At 34.5% G+C, this 21,133-nt stretch overlaps 1 protein-coding gene across 6 annotated transcripts; it reads right to left on the bottom strand.

Moving 5' to 3' along the window:
* Positions 1 to 668: 668 nt before the first annotated feature.
* Positions 669 to 20,989, bottom strand: LOC137388913 (heparan sulfate glucosamine 3-O-sulfotransferase 1-like). Of its 6 annotated transcripts, none has more exons than XM_068075405.1 (9): positions 20,827 to 20,989; positions 15,787 to 15,912; positions 15,201 to 15,365; positions 14,764 to 14,802; positions 11,939 to 12,142; positions 10,816 to 10,980; positions 9,959 to 10,119; positions 6,767 to 6,903; positions 669 to 1,526 (listed from the first exon to the last, which is right to left on the bottom strand). In XM_068075405.1, exons 2-9 carry the CDS (start codon positions 15,805 to 15,807, stop codon positions 1,309 to 1,311), a joined length of 1,110 nt encoding a protein of 369 aa, XP_067931506.1. In that variant the 5' UTR covers positions 15,808 to 15,912; positions 20,827 to 20,989; the 3' UTR covers positions 669 to 1,308. The 6 variants fall into 6 exon arrangements, with proteins under 6 accessions (XP_067931506.1, XP_067931510.1, XP_067931508.1 ...); XM_068075409.1 differs by having other exon boundaries at positions 11,939 to 12,058; XM_068075407.1 differs by having other exon boundaries at positions 14,764 to 14,796.
* Positions 20,990 to 21,133: the final 144 nt, after the last annotated feature.

The raw sequence follows: 21,133 nt of genomic DNA, 5'->3' as shown, positions 1-21,133 counted from the left end.
AGAAATATCATTCATTCTGAGTATATTGCTAAAGGGTTGCTAAGATGATGCAGTGTCGACTGTCTCTTTTCCCTTCCTTTTCCGTCAGCAAGCATGCAAATTTTAATGCAATATGCATTAAAATGAAGACTGTGGAATTTTGGTGCAATTTATTGGTATTACTTTGGCTGAATAAAACCTTAATGAGCATGGACCCTTTTACTGGCTTGGTTGTGGAAACCCCCCTAAAGTAGCAAATTCACTGACAGTGCCCCATGGTCTGAAAACCCCCCCTAAAACGTGATTTTGGGCCGAACCTAATGGGCCTTTTGAGGGGGAGTATCAGCCCTGGGGATATACCATGAAGAGCGTTAAATGACAGGAGCTGGCAACTGCAACTTTTTGCATATCTACAAATCCATCGAGACAAACACAGCATATGGAGGCCCACCAATGGATCTCATGAAGAGTCAGAACGGAACATAATTTTCACTGTTGTATAATACAAAAGTGTTAATAATCAAGCATGTTCATAATCTTGGACCATCACTGCATGTGCTTATAAAAGCGGCTGACTTAAGAGGCAGCCCATAATGAATTTAATGAAGTCCATATGAAGTTTTATAAAATCAATGACGATTCTTCAAGATCAAGCTGATAGAAAAGTGTGATTAAAATGTAGAGGAGACGATGGTACAAAAGGCTTATATTATATTTAAGATACAGCAGCTGTTACTTTAACAGACAACATAAAATACTTCTATGACTGTACGAGCTTAGAACAGCTCTATGTAATGGCCACGCAGAGTACCCTCCATAACTTATAGGTATATGCTACCTTGCTCTGGCGAAACCACCAGTAAGAATAGAATACCGCAGACCCTATTGTCAACATTCAATATACATCCGTAATTGGTCATACAGTTGACAAAATAGACATGACATTTAGAATAAATAAACAAAGACCTCAGATGACGCGTCGGGTATGATAATAAAACAAATAAGATTCTCAGAAATAACAACAGATAAGAATCTCAAAAAAAGCACCAAGTGTCCATATTGAATATTGCTGAGAAAAGGTAACGATTCAAAAATATTGTAAAGGCAAGATAAACGTGCTAGGAAGATTGCTGCCCGAATGATAGCTAGAGAATGATGACAGTAATGATTGAATGAATAATAAATACACAAATGTAGGCTGACCACAAACGGTGGATAAATATATCAGATAGTGTTAAAGCACCGATGGATGAGTCAAACATGGTAGATTTGTTTGATCTGAAGATGAGATGAAACCTAGCTGGGTTTTTTTGACATTGGAGTTCATGACTAACTGCCATTTCCTGTCAAATTAACCTTCCAATCAAATCTTTTGCCAATTTTTTTGAAAAAAAGTTCATTGCGAAGCTGAAAGTATTGATATAGTTTGAGTTTCACGGCTGGTGAGATCTCCGGGTGTGCCCTTCCTTTGCTATCTCCGAGACATTTAAACTCTGACTCGTTAAAATAGCAGTAGAAACCTTTCTTTTCATCATATTGAAAGAATTCTACAACATGTAGAATGGCATATGAGCAGTCTACTAAAATAGTCGACAAATATACTGACAGGACATGGTTTTAGCAATGAAGATCATAAAAATATTCAACCTTGAAGGAAGGACAAGTGCAGAATCGGCTAGAACAACAGAATAGGTGTTCCTAAAATCAAGCTAACATGTTGAGCATCGAAAAACCATGATGTAGCTACGTTCTCCAACCAATGAACCAGACCTTCTCTAACTACCGATATACTCGGACCTGATCTGTTAATCTAAAGCTTGTTGCTTCAAATAAAGTTAGGAATAAGTATACAGCGTTTAATTAAGGAGCAGGTTTTTAATATCGAATTATTCACTTATTGTATGTAATAGGAATACACAATGTGTATTCCTATTACATACAACAAGTGAATAACTCGATTAATATTAAAGAAAATTCAAGCCTGCAAGCACTCGATGAAACAGCATCAACGAAGTCAAAGCATTGCAAGAAGGTTAGCTCTTGGTCTAATATGTCTAGCAAATACAAGTAGGGTACTGAACAGTTGTCAGTAATACCAGGATATATTCAGCTGACTCCATACATGTAAACTAGATAGATATGAACAGATCAATGAGAGACGATCTAAATGCATCGGCGAAATGCATAACAAATGGCATGCATTTGGCTATGCATTTCGCCGATGCATTTTTGGCTTGCATGCCATAGCGCAATGCTAGCCAAAAATGCATAGCCATAGCAAATGTGTAGACATCTGCTATGGCTATACACAATAATATATTGCATTGACAAATAGATCAATGAAAATGAACTTAGTGGGGTGACATCCATAAATCTTAAACAAACCTTCCTTTATTACTGTCAGGGCGAAGACAGTGTCAGGGCGAAGATAGTGTCAGGGCGAAGACAGTGTCTTGAGCCTGGTTCACACTATATTTTCGTAGGCCACAGTTTTCCTTTCATCGTCGATTATGTAAACCGTATACTGATGGCAGCTAGTTCCAAAGCAATGCGGACACATGGGCAAAGTTTACAGCTGTCAAACTTTCCCGATAATTCGCCAAGCATCGACGACAGCCCTTTCAAATATGAACCATTTTGGCGATGGTAAATCGCGGTGGTCGATAGCGTGATTAATTTATTTCTGTTTATGATAGTTGCTGCGAGACTAGTATTTGATTCCAGCACGTGAAAACGAAAGGTTTCTTCGCAATTATTTAAAAAGGAAAATGAGAACACTACATCACTGATGCCAACACAGATGGGTTTGTGATAGTGTGAACATCGTTATCATTGACAATCACCAAAGTATTGTGGCATCAACGCCGAGGTATGGCGGTATATTGCGAACTAACATTTAGTTATCTATTGGAGATCATTGGTCTATTGTTTCAATGGAAAAGGCTACATATTAACAAGAAAAAGCAGCCAACCCCAAAAAGGTCTTTGTTTAATGAAATGAACGAGTGAGGCAACATTGCTTTCCAATGAATTTCATTAGCTACAAATTTCGCTGAAGTATTTTATGGGCAGCTTTTACTGACACCCTTCAGATACGCGTAAAGGGTAACAATGTCATATATTTTGTACAATGTATATACAGTCAAATGCAAAAGTGTGCAACTACCGTATAATTTTTCGCACGCTTGAACTTTAGGACTCAATAAGACCAATATACTCAAGCTATTTTACACTATTTTATACATTATTTTAATCTTAAAAATGTACATTTTCTGTGATGTTATTTTATTGTTTAAGAGTTAAAACTTTAATCCCCTAATTACATATTAATATTCTGGATTAAAGAAACATTGACAAAAGTTAATTGGTGTTAAAGATGGGGTTGTGTCAAATTTGAGTTGATTTTAAAAGTATTTTTCTTTGTCTATCAGTTGATATGTTGTTTGTTGTGTTAGGCGATCTCATTTTCAAGATATTTGAAGATTAAAATCGAAAAAATTTGATCGCAGTAAAACGCTCAAGCCAAAAAAACATGCCCAGACTTGCCCAAAATGATGTAACGCGTGATACAACCTGTCTCCATCTCTCGTATTTACATCGGCTATTACGATAAAAGTCTAGTCCTATGCGGCTCTATTAACATATATTTTATCTTGTATTTGCTCGTTGGCTAAAATAAAATTTTAAATCCAGCTACAGATACATTATTACCAATGTCTCAAAGGCTTCAAACAAGGAAAATTAAAAACTTGTCATATTAGTTTCTTCTAAATGCTGTGTAAACATCTTAGTACCGACTACCAATTTTACCGGCCTACAGTAATTCTGTCAAGCAAACTATGTAGAATAAGGTCTTTGTATTAGCACGGTTCTGTCGCTACCCACACTAACGATATACAGCCTCCCAAAAGCCCCGCCCACATTATGCCCGTCGCCTATCCTAGGGGTGGGGCTGTATATCATTGCCCACACCGACAACTAGTTTCTTACTACCGCAAGTAAAATAAGCAAACTGTGTCTTTGAAAAGAATATGTGGTGAAACCAACTACATCCCTAACAGTCATGTACATTGTATAGTCAAATGTCAACGTTATCGAGTTATTATTGGTATTAATGTGGAGAAAAAAGTTCACTGGTCACATTTGATTTGTTGATTCTGAAAATCATGTTTGGTATTATCTTCGACAATATTATTTTATTATATAATTTTTACAAGCAAAAAAATTGTCATCTCGGCATAAAGCTTTTATTAAAAATATCCATCAAGTCGTGGCCACTCACATAGTTTCAGCTAATACAAAAAGACAAATTCATCTACTGCAGCAAACTCAAACAAAACATCATGGTTTATGCAGCACAAATTCAAGTCTCTCTTTCTCATTTATGGCAGTTTCCACACTGACAAAGCTGCTTCGGCTGGTGGGACCACATAAACATCCTGTAATCAGTAAAACAAATGCAATAAATATAAGTCATTCATAGATATGTCATTCTAACGCGTATCTACTGAAAGCTTTCAAATTGGGAGTTGGATAGATTGCGAGTGTAATTTTAAAAATGAATAAATGTTTAACAAAAGCATAAGTTCGCCAAGCCAACGATTCGAAGCTTTGGTTCTGGAAGTTAAAGATGTGCATTGATCAATCGATTTTCTTCACATTCTACAAGTGAGAAGTGAACATCTAAAGTCAAATCGTAAATCTAATTTACTAGATAAAACTGCCACAGAAAATTTGAAGCAAATATAGCTCGGTGAAACGATAAAAAATTATAAAACAATGATTAGTGATAGCAAAAAGTTATAATTTTATTAATTATTACATGTATTAATGAGTACTAAAAATATTACCTTTAGTATATTAATCAATCTAAGCCATTGTATTGTTAGATGCTATGGATTAAAAAGAAGTCGTCAAGACCTCACTGTACATACGTATCTTGCACGTGCACACAGGAAATTACATTATAACCTCAAACGGGAAAATATAATCTGAATGCAAACTCAACAGTATATCGAGAGGAGATCAAAGTAAAAGATAAATTTACCTCCATTCTCCTATCTTCCTCCGTGGCACTTTAATCACCTGATGCCCGGAAAACTCGGAGTCACCTTGGCAGTAACTTTACAGCAATTTTTACAATTCTGTTGTTCGTCAATAAAACGTGTCGATCGAGTAATTCATTAAAGTAATGATGTTAATTAATTTAGTAAATATCGATGTCCATGCGATTTAATAATAGAGTAAAATCCCTAAATTTGAGATCACCGACAACGCGTTTTACGAGTGATAATATTTATTACGACATATATAAAAATTTTGTACTGATGATTGGCTAATGAAGCGACCTTATATTTATCGCTTGTGGATTCTTTTCAGATGTATTACTAGTTACGTCACGAATGAAGCACCCGCTGGAATGTGAGCTTTTTAAAAGATGGCCTCATTCAAACGCATATATCTCTGGACAGGATTGGTCTACAAAGACAAAAATGACATCAAATTGTAGCTGATGGTTTAGCCTTTTATTGGTCTTGATTTCATTAAATCGACTTTTTTGACGCAACTACATCTTTAATTCTTTCTTTCAAGCAGCTGTGTTAAATTCCTTAAATTTTTCCCAAATGTTTGACATTCCTGTTTCCCTATCAGTATAAATTCTGTCATTTTTGACATTTTATGCATTCATTTCTCAAAATAGCATTTAATGAAAATATATTTAAACTTTACATTGCTTAGCGACGTACCAGACGGAGTATTGCTTTTAAAAACTAGTAAATAAAAAGACAGACAAAGGGGATTCTGAGCATTAAAATGATACCAAGCTCCTATATTCTTGTACTTTTTACGTACAAATTACAACTGGTTATATACATTGTAGAAACACTAAATTATAGTGGTTGGGGCCATACTTTTGCACATGACTTCAGTAGCTGGTGTGAGGCCTTGTTCTCATCAATGAACGTGAAGCTCATACAAAACCAGTTGGCGTTGAAAATTAAGAAAATGGAAACGCTCTTTCTATTTTAGAGTAAACTCTTTCAGCCTATCACAGACGCTTCAGCTTTTGCAGCACCAATGAAAACTAATACTTTCTTAGATACACACTACATGCTGGTCAAGCAGGTGTTTTCTATGAAAAATGACACCATTTTTCAGGTGTGCGTGGTCACAGCTTAAATGTTCGCATTCTTCCGGATTCATGCTCTAACTCTACCAACAGAAAGTAGACTCTACCAGTAAAAGGCTGATAACTGCTAACATCTGCCCTAGCACTAAGCTCGCCTTAGACAGAACCTAAGTGAACACCTCAAAAATCTAGACGGATACCTAAATGTCTTCTCTTAACATTCTAAACCAAAGTTATTAAATGAAATATTAACAAATCACCATTGTCTTTCCTCTTCAGCTTGAATGAAAAGACTAACAAGTCTTACCTTTACTACAGCTTAAGATAGCTCTCTCATAAGTATGAGAACATGAAACAACCCAAACAACCTCGCTACTCATATTTTACTAGCGTACAATGAACAAGCAAAATGATGACATACATGTACGTTGTATTGGTTCAAGTAAGAGTTATCCTCCCATATGTGTTCTTATTAGGAGTAGTCAACTTCTATACAACAATCGCATTCATGCCTTAGGATTAACCGCTCAACACGAACGTGAATGACAAATGATCATGCTTACATCATGCAGTGACTGATATATGTCTCTCTTAATAATCCAAGGCATCCTCTTCATCTGTGTAATACAACAACATATAACACCCTGCTAGACTCACCTTCATTTATGTATTGACGAACACCGAGAAATTCCTGCACCTCTTGCAGTACCAAATGTGGATGGGTAATAAGGAGATTGCCATCAACTATCTTGAGTTGTTTCCGAGGAAACCGCTTTAGCCACATGTCTATAAACCTGCAGTGAGATGAGAGCTATGTATTAGTCAGCTACTCTCACTCGTTATAGCACAAGTTACCATAGCAGTAGATGTAAGGGTTACTATTTACATGTAGCATGCTTTCAAATCACCTGCGGGTAAGGAGATCACGATTGCGATAGAATTTAAAGAAAAATACAGAAGACTTTGCTTTGATTGGGATACGCAATAATAGGCCCCGACATGAAAACTGAGTCAGGGCCAGTTGACAGTGGATCAGGGTGTGGAAGGTGATGCACCAACAAAAGCCATGGCTCAAGATGAATATAAACGTGTAACATTTGTAGGCTATGATACAAGAACACTTGCCTTATTAATGTATTTGGTGTATGTGAGACATGTTTCATCGGACTCATTATCCGATTGTTGACCTAATAACTACTGCATCAGTCACACGCACAACTTGGAGTTTATGGCTACACATGGACTGTCTTATCATGCAGTCATACCGCAATAGATACTTTTTGGATATTTTGTTACACCTACCCCTCTAAGGTAAGCGCTGGGATTTCAAAATGGCGAAGCCAGAGTAGACTTTTTGCTATCAGACTTAAAGCACAACATTAGCACTTGAAGGATCAAGAACACATATCCTTAATATTGTCTATGGCCTATTAGCAATGGGATACTACTACTATGATTTATCAACAACGTAAGTGCTTTGACGAAGCTTGCCAAGTGATTTTACAATACTCTACTTTTTCTTGCTTCCAGCAAAATTCTTTAAATTTTATAATAATGCAGTGACATTACAGCCAATCACAAGAGTGACCAAATTATATTCTCTTCATGCTACAGTATTTAACAAAAAAACAACAATTTTGGAGACGAACATCCTAAACACTTTTAACCAACCGCATAGTCTATGCACCACAAATCTTGACAGTAAACAATGACAGAGCACAGTTCTGTTATGTGGAATTCTTTAGCCTGCAGAAGACTTCTTGTACTAAGTCTATTTAAAGTAGGGTTTGATGTGTTGTTGATGAAAATAAGGTAATATTTATTAGTTTACATGAAAAGTCTTCCTAGCTACGAACTAAAGCTTTAGGTCAAAAGATAACCACCAAAAATGATAAAAGCGATTTAAGGCTAAAATTTCCCTCAACATTGAGTATCACAGAACTGACTGGTGGAACCTCACCAAGTCTTGCAAAGGTCTCCATTTAATGGACGATCAAGGATCTGAAAATTACCGGCCTAAAATTGTAATGGAAGCCCAAAATGAATCTTGCATATCCTTTAAAAGCATTGGTTACTCTATTAAATGCGTCTACAATTTATAAAAAAAAAATAAAAAAAACATTTAACTAGTAAAATGTTGGTTTCACGCGAATTGTAGGATTCATGATCTTTCATGGTTTGTGTCCTCGCTTTTACATGAAAAGTACAGATATCCAACTCATTTCAGCTTGTGTGATATGAACAGATTACATACAACGTCTAACAATTAATTTGAAAATATTACTGCTAACCTTTTTAACAACATTCCACCTATTATCCAGTCTCTTAACAGAGAAAGATACTTCAAAACCATTTATTGAACTTGATTGAATAACTGTTGCACTTTTTATGACTTTAGTACGAAATAGTTTGAAAAGCACTCCTGTTTGAAGTTAAATTTTTGCCGATACATAAAACTAGACATTAACATTGTGAAATTGGGATTAGCATGACTAGTAAACGTATTAACCAAAGAACAACTGAAAGACAGTCAGCTATACCCATGAATCATCATTGCCATTCCTTCCTGCATTACCACCGCTCACCAGCATTGCTATAGATGATACCATTATTATCAATACAATCAAAAGTTTAAATCGCAACTACCTTTTTGAACAGCAATTCAAAAAGGAAAAAAGCCTGGATCGACTTCACTAAACTATCTACATTAAAGACTATCTCATCGCAAAATAACAAAAAAAAACAGCATCTATATAAATTTGTATCTTTCGTTGAACTTGCTGACAACAACTATCATTGGGTACCCATGACTAACATATTATAATAATCAACAATGTGATGAACTTAGTATTTACCTGTCTTCATTTGCCAAATACAGAACTTTTCAAAGAAAAGAGCAGAGGTATAGCAATACTAGCTTATGACTCAGTCTGAAAAAACAGGCACATTTTTATAGAGAAAATTAATCAATTCAAACGAAAAACAAAGGTAACAGTTTTCTTGAACCTCTGCTCAAAATACAAAGTACAATATGGGACAGTATCTTTTGTAAACAGTTACCTTTTGTAAACAGTTACAACAACCAATATTAAACTAAACATCATATAATGCAAAATGATCAAAATATCTATTATTTCACGTGTGGGAAGTTGCAAATGATATTCACACTTTGATCTCATTCATTATGAAAGAGTTGGACTATCAGAAGAGAACTAAAGATGAAGCTCCAGAACTGATTAACAATATGAATCTAGTGATGAAAAGCTAAGCAAATATTTCACGCTGAGGAAAGGCATATTCTCGACAGCAGCTAGAATTTAAACTACTGTGATAGTCTATAGTTTAAACTAGAGATTTAATTTAAACTACTGCGATTATGACGTCTATAGTTGCAAAGAGACTGACATAATAGGGATGCGCAACGCCGCAACTTGAAAGCAATAGCTGATATCAACTATAGCAACTAGTGACATCATTTCGTAAGTAAATTTTTTCTGAGTGTTTTAGCCGTAATCAAGTTCAGTAAATTTTGTACGGGTAAAAGGTGAACTTCTGTCAATTTTAATCTCAAACTATTCTAGCAGTCAAATCACCTCAAACATCAGAAAAAATCACAAAAATGATAGAAAAATACCAATAATTTATGCTAGAATCTTTAGTAAATTCATGTTTAAATGATTAACATGGACAGACAATGATGAGCTGTTTTAACTTGAGGTAAAAACTTTAAATTTTAACTCGGAACAGAAATTTACGCACTATTTTTAATCACTTCCACAAAAACTGCACATAAAGAATGGAGAGCGATTCAAATAGACAACAAAAACTGACAAAATTAAATTCACTTACAGATCATAATTGGAATTGAAGACATGAGGAGATTGCTCATTCACCTCTCCATTGCTCAATAGAACTTCACTCGCAAAAGAGCCATGCCTTGCATTCTTGCTCGCGTGCTGCAGGTAATTGGACATACACCTCTCTATAGGCTCCCGTACTACTAGTATAAGCTACAACAGATATATCTTTCTAGTCGTAATCTCCTCGACCTTCTCCCTCACAAAACATGCGGCCATGATGGGCACAACCCGAGATCAAGATGAGGTTACAACATTTTATTAGCTTCAACAAATAACTATGCATTCCAGTGAGGCTTTACGCATGCAAATGCATGCATGAGAGTTGAAAGGTTTTCCAGCTCAACGATAAAAATAATCTTGGTCTTCTGGTCTTGAAGACTATACAGTAAACCCTCACTTTCCATGGTTGATGGAAACCAGCGTCAGCCGTGATATTTGAAAATCCGCAAAGTAGAAACTAATTTTCCAAAGTATATGAGCCAAAATTCTAAAACCAAAACACTCAAACTTTTTTCTAAACATATTGTATTTATTTTCTAGATAAGTAGGTTGAAGTTATCTTGATTGACTTTCATGTATTTTAATAAACTTTCTTTGATCTTTTAGCTTTTAATGAACATTTTTGGACCATGAAGCGGTGAAACCATGAAAGGTGAGCGGTGTAGTTAACAAACAATGGAATGCCGAAGAAAATGGGCTCAATGGTAAAAAGTATGTCTTGCTTTAAAAAATTGTTTGAAATTTTTGTAATTCAAAACCTAGATTACTGACCCAAACTCGTTGAACTAGTGTATCGTCAAATCTACATGTTGGTAAGTAAGGCAAAGTAAGTCATCGTAAGTTAACCTTGATAGAGCTGTTCATTTCATGAATTCTTTGTGGAACAAACAATGTTCTATAGTAGCCTGGGGATTTCTCGCCTGTCAACTGGTCAGGCAGGGACGCAGGCATCATGTCTCTATACCAGTCAAGGCCTTGCTCATAGCTTTCATTGCGGTCGAAGAAGTGTACCTGCGAACATGAAGAAAACAAACCATGAAAGGGTAACTCACATTAAATGCTAAAATGGTCAATCAGGAAGTATTGATATCTGTCTATTATTTGAATTTTTGCTGGTTGTTTGAGGTGATCTGACAGATAGGATGTTTCAATATTAAAACTGGTTAAACCTGTTTGTGATAAAAAGACTTGAAAGAAAAAGATATGTCCAGATTTCCCCAAAAATGGCATCAGTCATAGTGCACTGTGTTTAAAAAATAAATATACGGTCTTATCGGCATCACGAGCTTATACGCATACACAACATTTAAAGGGAGAAAATGGGACAATTATTAACCAACCCAACTTATCTTTAAATTATTTGAACTATCTATAGATTTGAAGCTATACTTGTAGTTGTAATCTAACAATTATGAGCAAATATAAACTAAAATATAGGTCATTAGAGACGCGTGAAACGACAAATTGAACTCAATAGCCGATGTCAATAACGAGGGGGACAAATAGGAAACACGACTAATGACATCATTTTTGGAGACGTCCCCTTTTTCTGAACGTTTTAACTCTGATAAAGTTTGCAAATTTTAATCTTGAAACACCCTGGCAGTCAGATTAACTAAAACAACAGTGAAAACTTCAAATGATAGAAACATCTAAACTTTCTGATAAATTCTTTTTAAACTTGACAAGACTAGCCCTTAAGCAGAGAAACTTGAAAAAAAATAACAAAGAAAAATATTCTGTTTCAGCGAATGGGAGGTCAGAGACGATTCCTATGCCAATGTGAATATCATACAGGATTAGGTACACCTCAATGGAATAAAAGACAAAAGCGCTTATAAATTAATATAGGAGTAAAATGCAGTTGTCAGAAAAATGACAAAATCTAGACAACCCCGTAGATAATTCAAGTATTAGAACAGATAGTGACATAGACATCATAGACATCGGAGACTAGTAATGAACCAACCTCCATTCCGGTGGTGACTATATCTGGGTGCATCTTTATAAAGCTCAGCAGAGCCCTAGTTCCCGATTTCTTCACTCCGATGATGATGAAGTGGGGAAGCCGTTTCTCATAGACCTGAGGCTTTGTTTGGGTAATAGTAGATGAATTTGATAAGGGGAATGTTGTACCAGATGTTTTGTGCACAGTTAAATTATCTGGAACCACCTAAAGCGTACAGCACACAGGTCAATTTTGATGGAAGCAATGCCTTAGCATACATATATACCATATGTCCATACCACATGTATGTTTATACCAGTACAACTGCCACATCAGCTAACGTATGCATTTCAATGCAGCAAACACCTTGGCTGATACATGTATGCAACTACAGTAAACAACTGTACTGATGCATGCATACAACCACAGCAAACACCTTAACTGACGCATTCATACAACTACAGCAAACACATGTACTGATGCATGCATACAACTACAGCCAACAAATGTACTGATGTATGCATACAACTATAGCAAACAACTGTAATGATGCATGCATACAGCTACAGAAAACACCTTAACTGATGCTTTCATACAACAGCAAAAAACTGTACTGATGAATGCATGCAACTACAGCAAACAGCTTAACTGATGCATTTGTACAACTACAGCAAGCACCTTAATTTATGCATACATACAACTACAGCAAACACCTTACCTTATGTATACACACAACTACACCAAACATCTCAACTAATGCACACATACAATTGCAGCAAACAGATTCGATTAAGTACATTATGTTTACTGTTAGAGTAGTCTTGTTTTAATAGCATATCCTGCTGAAGCTAGTATGTTAGCTGAAGTACGAGCACCACCACAGCAAACACCTTAGCCGATATATTACCCAGTTACAGTGAATGCTTTGGCTTAAATACATGTATATGTGGTGGCACGAAGAATGTTATCCTAAATAGGCACGGCCAAACCTCGACTCACAACAACCTTATTACACTATATAAAGGTTTACTTGCAACAAAATTCACATTACAAGTATTTGGTATCAAAAGATTCACCATGCCTTATTCTGCTGTGTTGTAGGTGCAAATGTGATTACAAGCTCTTAAAAGTTAAAAAACGAACGATTAATCACAGCCATCACGAAAGCGCCGCAGGCTATCTTTTTATTTGCTGATGTACTCAAGCCAACTTGGTTATTGTGTCGACGCGTGGTGTTATCACGTGAATTGAAAGGCCAATGAAAGGCTCAATATAAAACTTCTCGTAGAACTAGTTTATAGCAAACATTAAATATAGATGCTCGCTATGTTAGTTTTGTTTCGGCTTGGTCTAGTCATCTAGTCGTAATCTGATCATGTGACCCGTACATCTTGCCAAATAGCGCGAAAAATTTCTGCAGCATTTGTCGACTATCACATGTGACCAACAGGCTCGTCATGTTTATCAGAGGATGATATGCATTCCTCCGAGGTTAAAAAATTAAACGAATTTTTACGGTAGGTTTTGATATATCAGTGCTCAAAATGACAGTGTTAATATGATGATGAAATAGTTGTGTAAGAGCAATAGACTTGGTTTTAATGAATGCGTGAAGTATATTTGTGATAATATTTTGACGATTCGTTTTTTTAGCTAGTAAGAGCTTGAAGTCTATTTCCACATATTTTGCACCTACAACACAGCGGAGTAAAACATGGTGAATTTTTTCATACCGAATAACTGTAATGTGAAATTTGTTGCAAGTAAACCTTTAAAAAAATCCCATTAAATTTGAGCAAATATTTATCTTGACGTCTGGAGGAAATTTAAAAATATGACATTTTTCGAAACAACGCAGTTCATAAATCAGTACATGGATACACATTTCCCCTTCGCATAGATTGGCTCTAAGATGTTAAATAAAAGAAATTAAATGAAGAAATTAAATAAAATTAAACAGCGCTTCCTACCTTTAATTTTCGATTTCAAAATCCACCACCCAATAAGACCAGTATGAGTAATGAAAACGGGAAGGCTGCTTCCCTTAGAAATAAAGCAATAAATCGCTTAAAGAATGAGCAAGTCATCAGATCAATTCTTTAAAAGATTCAAGTCTAGTATTTATCGTGAGTAGGAAAGTGAAGGTGACGCAAAAAGGTCTGAAACTAGTAAAAGTCGACAGACCTGATGTGATTACTAACAATAAAATATAAAAACAGCCAATATAAAAAACTGGAAGTATAAATAAATTATGTTAATGCTAAGTTAGACTATTTCTATATTTCTATCACCACCTAGACGACGTGTCACTTATCTTTCCATTTCTTCTATCATATGGGATATATGACAAGGATATATATACACATGTATGTATATATATATATCATATTGCCTATCATTGAACTTAAATTGCAATAATACCAAAATCATTTTTATAATAATTATTACTTTTACTAATTTGGTTTCTAAGATCTAATTAAGTTTTTTACAAACTTTTATGTAATGCATTTGTTTTGATGCTACAACAAATTACCTCTAGAATTTATTCTTGTTTTTGGACTGTAAAATAAATTAAACAAAATATGAAATATTTGCTCAACAAATGAGTTTAGCGCATGAAGCAAATATTATAACGGATTATTTTAGTATGTCCAGGTTTGACTACAGTAAAATACCTCAAACCCATTCTATTACATCAAACACCTGACACATAGAAAGCTTACCACCAGGAAACCAACACCTCAACCATACCATGCACAAAAACCAGTATTAATGACAAAACAAGAACGGGGGTTACACAAGACAAGAATAGCTAGGTCACACATGCACAGGCTGATGCAGCGTACCACAGTGGTGAGATCTCTAACATCATCCTCTGGCTGATACTAGATTAAAATATAACTCATACATATCCAACCGAGCAGCACAAAGATTCTGCATTTGACATACCAGACTTTAAAAGAAAAAACATGGTAAACAAAAAAAATTCACATTTGTTCTGAAATGTGGCACACAGAACAGTTTAATAGACAAATTATTAACACACACTGAATATGAAAGATTTAAAATAGACGCCTCAAGGCATAGGATTTTGACAAATTGGCCGATTTAAACAGTTATCAAGGCACAGATTCTGCTTCACAGAGAGAACAAACAAGAGAATAACATGCTTCACCATCTAAGCCTAGCCTTCCAATAGAAAACTATTAGATTTCAAACTTTATATCAGGTGATTTAACTAAACTTGAGAAACAACAGTGTGACAGGATGCAGTGTAACATACCTTGGCTGTTGCATACCATCTCAATCCTGTATAACTGCATATGATGCAGACAAGAGTTATGAGGAAAACAATCTTGGATTTATTTCCAAGAAAACAATTAAGGCAAGGGATGTTCCTGCCCGACTGAACCTTAGGAATCATTGTGTGAGTTACATGCGTTTTTCCCTGCAAGAGAGAATAACTTTAGTCAGCAGCATTGTCCACTCCAATTATATATCTAAACCACCTGAATGACTAGTATCAGGAAACTAGTAGTAAAACAAGATTTGATATTAAATTTATTGGAAGAGGTTTTGACTCTTTTTGTCTTTATACATAGAAGTTTGTGAGCAACACTTTTTCATGGCAATATTTAAATGTAATGAGCCCATTCGCATAGTTACTTTTTCATGGCATTTTGTCAATCTGTAATCAGTGTGAAAATACCAGCATTTAAAGAGGGAAAGTCAACACCCACAATAAGTCAGGTCATTTCATGCTGAAATATTCTAGCTAAAAGTGCATAAACAAAAGCAAAACAGAGAAAATACCAAGTGATATAGAAAACAGAAGTTATTAGACTTAAATCCAATAAAAAAACACTTACAGCGATAACAGAGTCAATCATTCCGAAAGCTCATCCCGTGAGAAGCACTACTATATCTAAAACACAATGCTGCCTTCTGTTAGCTGCTATTTGATAACTTCTTTACTGTAAAGCTTCTCAAGATCGCTGCAAAAGTGATAAAATGTATGAAACAATCCACCTTAGCATTTCTAACACATCTAGAGCAACCTTGTAAAGTTGTTAAAAGGTTTCATGTGAAATCAGCAAACTGTGAGTAGTATCTACACAGTAGGATGGTTATTTTAATTTACATTGCAGCTAATAAGTATGAAAAGGCATTTTCAAGATTTTTATTATGTAGGAGTGTTTCTTGATAACAAAACTGGTGGAAAAGACTTTGTGGAGAAGAATACTGCTTAAACTGCTATTAGAGATTCATCATTTGCTGTTAGTATGTTGTTAGTTAATTATTGACCTTCAGTATGGGATCAAACATCTAAGGTTAAATACTTCTGGTAAATATCTATAAGATTACAATGAATATATTATAAAAAAGTTGTAAAAAATGTATGTGAAAAACTAAAATTATTAAAGTATTAAACAATAAAAAGGCAGCCATTATTACACCGCTTTTGTCATAAAGCCAGGCAAATACAGATGTTGCCATAGTAATACAAGAAATAGATGGCATATTAGTACAAGTCACAATAAATATACAGATATTTAGTGTGCGCAAACTTTATGAATTACATCACTTGAATATTTATTTTATTTGATATATTTGAAAGCTTCATCTTTAATTATTACAACCAGCCTATTCATGTTCACTCTTTTTGAATTTATTTTCTTTCTATCACTTTCACTTACTTCATCCCATCCCTACCAGACAGTTGCCCAAATCTTCAAGAATTTATCTGAAATTGCATGCTTATGGTTTCATGTTAAATGTTGCTTAGATAAAAAGAAAAATAATGCATTCGTTTATTTCACAATTACGCCTGCTGGCACTGATCTGTTTGGAATTCATACTCTCAAAACTAACTAAGGAAGGTATGAAAAACTTTCAAGAATCACAACCAAATTGCAGTAAAACCTCTAATTGAACGCCATGGCCCTCTATTTTGCACCCCAACCTGTATAGTCGCGGTCAAACAGAGGTGGCGTTCAAATAAACGTGACGTTCAATTACAGGCTTTACATTAGAAAAATAACTGGGCAAATATGCATTGATTTATAAAGCTGCAATGTGTCAGGAAGCTCACCACGCAATGTTTTGTAAAGCAATTTGTATGTCAATATACCTAATTGCTGAAACCTTGTTGTTTGTTGAAAATGTTACACATTGATGTTTCCATAAGCCGAGGTTTGACTCTACTGAAGTGGAGGTAATACGTATTGAATATAACTAATAATCTTATAAAACTGTTAACATATACACACTATAGGGCGGGTGGAAAAAGATAATATTATTGTCCCATTTCAGTAATTTTTTAACAAACAAGGTAATTTTTATCAGAAATGTCTAGACACTGGTTTGGGTATTGGAACCAATAACTAGGATAATTAACATGTAAATAGGTATCAGAAACTTCAAATAGTTTCCACGAATACACTATTGACTATAATAATAGAGTACCATGAGTAGCCACTTCTTATTCCGCAGATAAAAATTTTCAGCGAAGGCGGATCCTGTGAAACTATAGTCAACCATTTAGCTGGTTCGTATCAGCGGGTAAATATGTTGTATTTTTAATTTAAAAAGATGAAAATCATCACAGCGAAGCACAAGTTCAGAATGCAGTGTACTATTTTTTACTGGCATTATGAAATTAAGCAATTAAAATATATCTCTTTTTTTAACATAAAAATACATGCATACCCATTTATATTATCCAAAACAAACGAACACCAAATAGTGCGACACAAAAAACCTGGATTTTAAAGGTTTATAGGTTTTAGGGAGCATTGACGTAACGGATCAATAGCTGAATCAGCTAGTGCATTTGGCATTGAAAAAATCATAGCTTTCACTGCATGATGAAGTTTAATCAATAACAGTTGAAGAATATAGTTGACTATTGTCTCTACGAGCAGCATGGCTATTATGCTTTGGCTGCATGACCGGTGTACTGAATGCATGTCTAAGCGCCACAGATTTATTTTGTCAAAATCATTAAGTATAAACACAACTTCCATCAAATAAAATTAGATATTTTATTACAAACAAATAGCTGAAAAATAATTCATAACAGCATATTAACATATTCTACACTAATCACGGACTTATCGCTATGTAGAAACAAACATTGCAGTGAAGAAACAGCTGAACAATGAATTCGGCTACCGCAAAAATTTTGAGCTGTCATGAACAATGTTAAATGAAAGTTAAACAAGTGCCTGCTATCCGTCGCAACCACAACAAAAACTTTTTTAAATGATAAAAAGTAGATAGATTCAACTGCATCACCTTTGAGGCATTTTAACCTAGTTTCAAGTTGTGAAAACACGAAGCAAACATACATCAATTTTTGGTTTATGTAATAGCGGTTGTTGTGCAGGAAAGTAGCAAAATGCTACATAAGGCCTCGTGACATTTACATTATGCAGGAGTATAACAATTGGATCACTTTTGCATCTAAAAAAATAATTAATGCAAAAACAGACCCAATGACTTTTGCCGAATTCAAAGTAGCTTAATAATTTTTAAATGCAGATCTATGACAATTTTTAATGACTTTATGAATCATTGCTAAAAATTAAAAGCTATTTGCTGGTGTTTTTTGTGAATTTTGCATATCAATATCAGATAACGGTTCTGACAATTGTACAAAGGTTCACGAGAACAATAAAGATTTTTATCAGTTTTATTACATATGATGATATAACCATCATCCACAAATTGAACATAAAACTGCAGTAATATTACTAGCTTGTAGGTGGAGTGATCAAAAATACATTCCCTAAGCAAATTGCAATAAATTAATAGCAAGTTGTCTATAAACAATAAATCTCTCAAGTTTATAACTTTCCTCTAGCCTATATCATAGGTCAATATTTGTTGAACAACAAATCAAAGCATGCTTTATTCATAGCAATGAACAAGTCTGACTTGCCAAGAATAATCGTACTCAATATTGAAGCAGAATTCTAATAATAGGCTAACAAATACATGATTTTGTACTAAGAGTAGATTTACATAATCTTTGATTTACATTTGTTTATTAATGTAAATTTTATGTGAACATTTATTTTATGTAATAATATTTTATGTAATACTAGATGAATGCCATAGATTAAATGCGTTGCTCGAGTATTAAAAAGTCTTTGCACAGAAAACTTTATTTTATTTAACATATACGACATTTACCAATTTAACTTTTAAGCTTCATATCATGAGTGTTTTTGTGCAGTTCAAAAAATTGAGAGAAAAAATAAGCAACGGGAACATGGAAGTGTGTGTATAGAAAAAGGTTATTGTTGCAGCAGAAGCTCCGTTGTATTCAAAGTTTTGATGGGTGGGTAATAAAAAGTATTTGTGCAGAAAACTTACTTTTATTTATCATATACAATATCTATCATATATACTTTCAAGCTTCATATCATGAGAAGTGTTTTTGCAAAGTTAAAATGAATTAAGAAAAAATAAACAAAGAATACATGGAGGTGTGTGTATAAAGAAAGGTTAACATTGCTGCAGAAGCTCCGTTGTATTCAAAGTTCTGATGGACAATACTGGTACCTCTCATTACTGGTACAAACAAAAAATGAGATATCGGACTTTCTTTATTTGATACTTTGTCTGACTGAATGGAAATAGAATGTAGAGGCAAGTCCAATCCAGAGAATACAATTGTCCATGTGAAAAGCATTTAGCTTTAACAGATTTGCTGAAACCGAAAGTCTGCGTGTAACAACACATTTAAAGTTGAAACGGCACATTTGAAAATTAAAAATTAAAAAATATGTAATGGTTAAAAACTTAATTTTTAAAACTATTTCAAAACAGTAACAAACGCAAAAGGTTATGTTAATTAATAATAAAAATGAACACATTTAGCATGTGCAATCACAAAAAGGATATACACTATATGGTAAGAGCAATGGGGAGTATAAGAAAAGCTGATCCGTGTGGTCACGTGCACTTGTTAGTAGACTTGCAATTTGAATGTCCGGAGTACTAATCGAGTACCAAGGTGATTTTTCGTTGCTATACCTTTATAGCTATAATTGGACAAATGAATGAAACACAGATAAACATTAAGATTCACGTAACATTTAAATGTTTATAGATTTGCATATTCATTATACACAAAGCAATAAAAAGCTATATCATATAGTATAACTCATTACCATGACATACTAGAACAAATTTTATTGAGCCGCGACTTTTAGCAATTGTAATAACTTCAAGACTGATGAAAAAGTCATATTGATTGATAAAGTGATTGAAATGATGATTTATATAAATTAATGAAAGATGGCAAGCTTTATACAAGTCATAATTAATGTAGATTTTATGAGTTTCGCTAAGTAATTTTTCTTTCACTAGAGACTTCCAGCAAGTTTTGTCACTCCCACTTCATCATATTTAAAGCATGGCTTCAGTTAAAGTTTGGGAAAAATTCAGATGCTAACCTAGCCCCTTTATAATAACAATTATAATATACATGTAAACTTAGTAATTAATGGATTACAATTGCTACACCGATATGGTTAAATCTGTCTAGAACACCACACACTGAAGGTTTTCTGTTAGCGAAAGACACAACAACCCAGTAGTTCAGTTCACACGATCTTTGCTCTGTTTCCCCAGGCTCAACACCAATTGCTGTTTTACTGCCCTTTGTATAGGGGGTCCTGTTAGCCAGTTTTTTGGCTTTCCTTGCAACCCAGCATTCATATTACTGGCTAATTATATCCTACAGTTTGTATAGTATCGTTACTATATTACTAAAATAATTTAATTAATAGTCGCTAAATCCGTTCAAAAAGGAACAGGTGTTGGGCGTGAAATTTGGGTTTTAACGATTTAATCCTTCTGGTGACAAATTGAATTGGCAGTGAAGAGACTAGCCATACCTTTTTTGCCTATACTTGTTGTAAAATTATTTTTAGCTTCAACGCTTCTCACATAAATAGTAGTTCCATTAAGATTATTTTTGACAATCATCAATCAAAAACCAATGATATGACTTATTTTTTTCAATTACTAATACAACCGATTGTACAGATAGACTTCAGGTTTAACGGAAACGGCCACAGCACACATGCGCACTGGTGATTGGAACTCTGGTTAGACAGATCCTCGTTTATTGGTCAAAATATCACGGTTCACAGGCTTTATGGTTAGACGTATTTCCGATGATTGAATAACATAAAGCAGTGC

This window comes from Watersipora subatra, chromosome 2 (assembly GCF_963576615.1).
Source record: "Watersipora subatra chromosome 2, tzWatSuba1.1, whole genome shotgun sequence".
Classification (NCBI taxonomy): domain Eukaryota; kingdom Metazoa; phylum Bryozoa; class Gymnolaemata; order Cheilostomatida; family Watersiporidae; genus Watersipora; species Watersipora subatra.
This window is presented reverse-complemented; position numbering and strand designations above follow the sequence as displayed.